The sequence below is a fragment of the Octopus bimaculoides genome, chromosome 9, assembly GCF_001194135.2.
Source record: "Octopus bimaculoides isolate UCB-OBI-ISO-001 chromosome 9, ASM119413v2, whole genome shotgun sequence".
Lineage (NCBI taxonomy): Eukaryota > Metazoa > Mollusca > Cephalopoda > Octopoda > Octopodidae > Octopus > Octopus bimaculoides.
This window is the reverse complement of record NC_068989.1, coordinates 16,293,286-16,299,429: the sequence shown is the minus strand read 5'-3', so window position 1 is coordinate 16,299,429 and position 6,144 is coordinate 16,293,286. Positions and strand designations below refer to the sequence as shown.

At 35.8% G+C, this 6,144-nt stretch overlaps 1 protein-coding gene across 1 annotated transcript in view; it reads right to left on the bottom strand.

Annotated features, from left to right (window-relative positions):
* The window catches only part of LOC106876900 (calcitonin gene-related peptide type 1 receptor), a 174,412-nt gene that overhangs the window by 63,904 nt on the left and 104,364 nt on the right, over window positions 1-6,144 (bottom strand). Inside the window, exons 3-4 of the mRNA XM_052970321.1 lie at window positions 3,910-4,013; window positions 3,229-3,320 (exon numbers count right to left, since the gene is read on the bottom strand). Of these exons, the coding sequence (XP_052826281.1) occupies window positions 3,229-3,320; window positions 3,910-4,013 (196 nt within the window). The remainder of the gene's footprint in view (window positions 1-3,228; window positions 3,321-3,909; window positions 4,014-6,144) is intronic.

Genomic DNA, 6,144 nt, shown 5'->3' with positions numbered 1-6,144 from the left:
GTGTATATGTTTGTGTGTCTGTGTTTGTCCACCCAACATCGCTTGACAACCGATTGTGGTGTGTTTACGTCCCCGTAACTTAGCGGTTCGGCAAAAGAGACCGATAAAATCAGTACTAAGCATCCAAAGAATAAGTCCTGGGGTCGATTTGCTCGACTAAAGGTGGTGCTCCAGCATAGCCGCTGTCAAATGACTGAAACAAGTAAAAGAGTAAAAGCGAGTAAAGAGTATATATACAAACAACCATATGTGTATAAATATATATACATCCACATATGGTTTTTTGTTTTTTGTATGTGTGTGTATGTGTGTGTGTGTGTGTGTGTGTGTGTGTGTGTGTGTGTGTGTGTGTGTGTGTGTGTGTGTGTGTGTGTGTGTGTGAGAGAGAGAGTGAGAGAGAGTGAGAGAGAGAGAGAGAGATAAATATATACGTCTCTAAAGTGACAAAGGGCTCTATCAGCACCGCTGTTGCTAGAAATAAGAGTCAAATCAACTCAATAGCTACAGAAAGCCATATCTTAATGAATGACAAGGGAGGCAAGCTCCCTACATCAGAAGATATAGCCAGATCATCAATGATTTCGCATTTTAATGCTTATGCATCGTAATGCTCATCAGAGAGTTAAACTCAGCTCGCCTTGTCAGGTTATAAGACTGTGAATTAGCCACCCACATTATTTCTCTCCCTCTCTCTCCTCCCCCCTCTCTCCCCGCATACACACATATATGTACGTATGTATATTTTCTAGGCATACACATATATATTTAGAAAAGAAATCGGAAAAGCTAAACCTCATATATACTTCATAATTTAATTATTTTCGACAGCTTTTTCATTAGCGATACACGTCGTTTTCAATACAATTACGAACCTAAGATACATAATTAATTAAATTGAATTAAATTAATTCAAAAGTGATGTTTACCCAAATAATCGGGGAAAACATGATAATCAAGAAACACCTACTGATTTAAATATGAACGAGAAAGAGAAAAAATCGCGAGGACAAGGAAGAGAAAAATTAAGATTTTTATGTGAAATTTATACATTTAAAAATATTTTAAATTCTAAATATGCAATAAATTCTAAATATACTATAAAAGTTCATTTCAGCCGATTTTGCAAGTTTGTATAATGTACTGGTGTTTAATGAAGTTTATTATTGACGTCTTAATTACAGTGGAATTAGGTTTTGATGTCTGTATATCAATTTTCTCTTTCTCTCAAACCTGAGAAATCGTCTACCGTCTCGAGTTTCATGCTACAGATCCAATCCTTCACTGGAACTGTAAAAGTCTGTAAACCTTTCCAGAAGTTTATCATTTAAATATATATGAGCCTGTCTAGATATGTAACTATATGCATGAGAATACATACATAAAGCATACAAATCTACACATACATACATACATACATACATACATACGTACGTACGTACATACATACATACATACATACGTACATACATACATACATACATACATACATACATACGTACATACGTACATACATACATACATACATACATACATACATACACACATATAAAAAATACCCTGTTGCTGATGTTGAAATTCCAATGAAGGAACCTTGGATCTATGTTAGAAACCGGTTCTTTCTTTATTGACAAGAAATCTTGAAATAAACCGAATAATGACATACATATTACTGTAATCCATAATTTTTTGGGGGATGACCTCAAGATTTATACTAAGAATGTTAACAATGCCAAAAAAAAAAAAACAGCTGGAATTTTCAGCTGACATACGAATGTAATATTTCCAGAAGAAATGTTCCTATTTGACTGTTGAACTGGGAAAATCAGTTCCCCAGACAGAAAACCTATACTTTAATGGTCCCACTCTCTCTCCTGTGCCACACAAAGAACGCTAGAAGTACCTAGGTATTGATTAGAATATATCGTACGAAGGTACCGTGAATAAAGATAGAGTGACCCAAGAATATTGCACCAGATTAAGAAAAAATATAGCAGTCTCAACTCTCCTCTTATAAGACATCCTACAATACATTTGCAGTCCTAGCGCTGATTCCAGCACTTGGGATACTTGTTTGTAGAAGAAATCCACTTCATAGACATTCAAATCCGCAAGATTTTCACATCAACTGGAAATCTCCACAGAAATAGTGAAATCGACAGGCTCTACTTAAGAAATAAAGGAGGTAGAGACTTGATATCAGTACAGACAGCCTTTGAATGTCGCATAAACTCTCTCAGACAACACTTGTTAAGCAGCAGGAGCAAAAGTAAATACATTGACTTCGCATTGTTTTGGCCTTACCCACGATCTTTTATATAATATATATATATACTCTTACTTGTTTCAGTCATTTGACTGTGGCCATGCTGGAGCACCGCCTTTAGTCGAGAAAATCGACCCCAGGACTTATTCTTTGTAAGCCTAGTACTTATTCTATCGGTCTCTTTTTGCTGAACCGCTAAGTTACGGGGACGTAAACACACCAGCATCGGTTGTCAAGCGATGATGGGGACAAACACAGACACACAAATATACACACACACAAACAGATATATACATACATATATACGACGGGCTTCTTTCAGTTTCCGTCTACCAAATCCACTCACAAGGCTTTGGTCGGCCCGAGGCTATAGTAGAAGACACCTGCCCAAGGTGCCACGCAGTGGGACTGAACCCAGAACCATGTTGTTGGTAAGCAAGCTACTTACCACACAGCCACTTTATGTGTGTGGATTGGGAGGGCTGACATCTGTCAGTTTGAAAACTGCTACTCTAGAACATATTTCTGGAGGTCTAACAGTTGCAGTCAATTTTTGGGCTTCCTTTTTGAACACATAGTTTGAGATTTGTAATAGGCCAACCAGCTATTTCTAGACAGAAAAAGATCGTGCATTTGGCAATTCTGAGCACGAGATGTTAAGGTAGATAGAGCTGTTGAAGGAAAAATTTTAAAATATGGTCTTTTAGGTAGGTTATATGGAGCTGAACGCAGAACAGAAAAATTATGGCAGTTTTAATGATAATTACAGCACCATATTGGTTGATGACGGGTGAATAGAAGAATTCTGCAGTTATAAGTTCATTGGGATCCTCTTGGCAAAAGGCAAGAAGACTTAACTTTAATCTTAGTTTTGTGTAGATCACATAAATATAGAATATTAGAAAACAAATGACGGATTATTTAACTAGACACAGTAAGTGTCCAACGACACGCTGATTACTCACCGGAAGTAGAGAAATATGACACAGGCTGGTAACAGCAGGATTATACTAAACAGGCTGAAAGTTGTATCGACAAATATGATGACATGATGTTTCTGTAAGGAGAAGAAAAAGAACGATATATGAATATGCATATATGGTGGACCTCCTTGTCGAAAACGATGGAAAGGGTTTCCTCAACATTTTATGGAACAACCTGCAATAATGACTCGTTTATAGTGATTAAATGTTTCTGCTGTGTATTAACTCCCTCACTCCGTCAAATCAACATTGCCTGTACGTATGCAGAGTGTGATACAAATCAGATGTCGAAGTGATTGTAGAGTATTTCGCTCAAGGACATAACGCACCGCCTTGTCCGAGAAATCGAAACCACAGTTTCGTGAGCGCAACACTTGGCCAGGCGGTAGCACCGATATATTATCTCGTGTACCAAAATTAGTCTCAAATTTTCGCTCTCGGTTAGAAACTTCGGAGGAGGGGTAAGTTAATTAGATCGACTCCATTGCTCAACTGATACTTATTTAATCGATCCCGGAAAGAAAGACAAAGTCGACCTCGGTGGCATTTGAACTCAGAACATAAAGTAGAAAGAAATGCCGCTAAACAGTTTTTCCGGCGCGGTAACGATTCTGCCAGCTCGCCATATACTTGTGTGCCAACATTAGAAACCATATGACTTACCTCAATATCGATACAGGTGCTGTAGTTAGACCATTCTTGTTGAGTTTGGGGATTGCGCCACCAGGTGCCGTTAGAAGTACAGTCCTTGTAAGCACCAACTGTACCTGAAGTAAAATATTTTTATAAGTATTTTTGCTCTGGGGAAAGGATGGAGCACAACAAAATAAGGTAACTAACAATAAAAACAATAATAAAACATACCAACAACATATACGGTCATTAATTTTCGAACCATTAAGTGAGATTATGTTGTCGACGACCAGACATATCCGCTAAATATCCTGCAAATCACATTGACTCTCTTAACCCTTGGTCTATCAGAGAAAATGTATGTCACTAATTACCAACTGGGTCCAATGGACCCAATATTTTTCTTTTAACTAAATTATATTCAAACTACCATTATTTCTTAGCTACATTATATATTAAGAAGAATTACTGTTTCTCACAAATTTTTATAAGAATATATTATAAATTTTTAGAAGAATATATCATAAATTTTTATAAGAATATATTATAAATTTAAATAATTACAAAAGTACAGAATTACAGCTCCTCATGGCAGTGAATGCAGACAACATTTGAATGTCCTTGGCAAACATGGATTTACAATTCTTACATTATCATTTACTGATTTCGAGGGTGTTGTATCTATTTGAAGATATTGTAGATCTTCTCGAATCAATAATAGACAAAAATAAAATTACGAAATATTTAGTTTTAAAGAAAATCGTGTAAATAAATTTACATAGAGAAAAAAGAAAAAAAAACACTTGGCCATGTAAATAGTTATACATGACAAAACATAATAATCATTGATCTAATTTATGTTTTCCAAAATAGAAGATATTAAATATACTACGCAACAGACGATACTTTTATTCTTGTGATGCCAAATTCAAACAAGAAGACAAAATATTCTTTGTGAATGTTCAATGGAGATGTTTATTCTTGTTTTCTCTTATTTTTTTTAACCCTTTCTAGTTAAGAACAAAAGCGCTTAAAAAGTTTTTGTTATCACAAGTATAGCAACTGGAGACTTTGCTCTGTACCATTAGTTTCTTTCCCATTGTCTCGGCACTTTCAACTGGACACAAACCTTCCATTCCATAGCCTTGTAACTTTTGAGAGTTATCAAAATCCTGACGATTCTGACAATCCGCCACTATAATAATATTAATAATGACAATTTTGAGTGTAAGAGTCATGTAGATTACACCGTCTCCAGTACTTGACTGGTACTTTATCTTATCGACTCCGAAAGTTAGAAAGACAAAGTTGAGTTAGTGGGTATTTGAGTTCAGATAATAAAGAGCCAGAGGAAATGCTGCTAAGCATTTTGTCCCAAGTGCTAACGATTCTGCCAACTCGCGGCCCAACCATACTATTAATAATAATTCTTACAATATTAATGATGACAATAATAATTTTAGGAGAGTTACACCCAAGAGCAATTTATTTACTGCAGATTAATCTAGTATTCATTTTCCAAATCGGAGAGATGTTTGGCTAAGTGTACAGTGTCTAGATTTAAAGAAGTTAGGGGCATTAAATGAACTTTCGACCGATTTACCTTAGGCCATTGGAAAATATCTCAATCTCATAATCGATTCCTTGAAACCCGATATTAATGGTAGTAGAAAAGGATTTGGCATATTTGAAAGTTTGTGTAATATTCAAGATAGAATATGGAAAATGAGAAAAAGGGGCGAATAGGTAGTGTGTGTGTGTGTGTGTGTGTGTGTGTGTGTGTGTGTGTGTGTGTGTGTGTGTGAGAGAGAGAGAGAGAGAGAGAGAGAGAGAAATGGAGAGAGAGAGAGAGAGACAGGACAAGAGAAAAAGAGACATTAATGATGAAATGATACGAAAGCATATTAGCAGCCATTAAGAAGAATGCCAAGGGAGTGAAAGCGATTAGTAATATGATTGAAAGCTTAGTAAAATGAGGAAGATGTTAAGGCCGCCATTAGAAGAGAAACAGCTAGGACTGGGTGAAGTGGATTGGGTTGAAAAGGGTACTGATAGTCGAGAAGAATCTGAAATTATATTACTTAATATCTCCAAAAGAAAGAGGAACAAAAGAAAAACAATTGGATTATAAAACAGCAACGTCGTAAACTCATTAGAGATAATTAATATCATATACATAATAGAAGCAACAAGTACAGGCGTTTTGAATGCTTCTAATTATACACGTGCATATGAGTGTGTGCGTATATATATATATATATATAT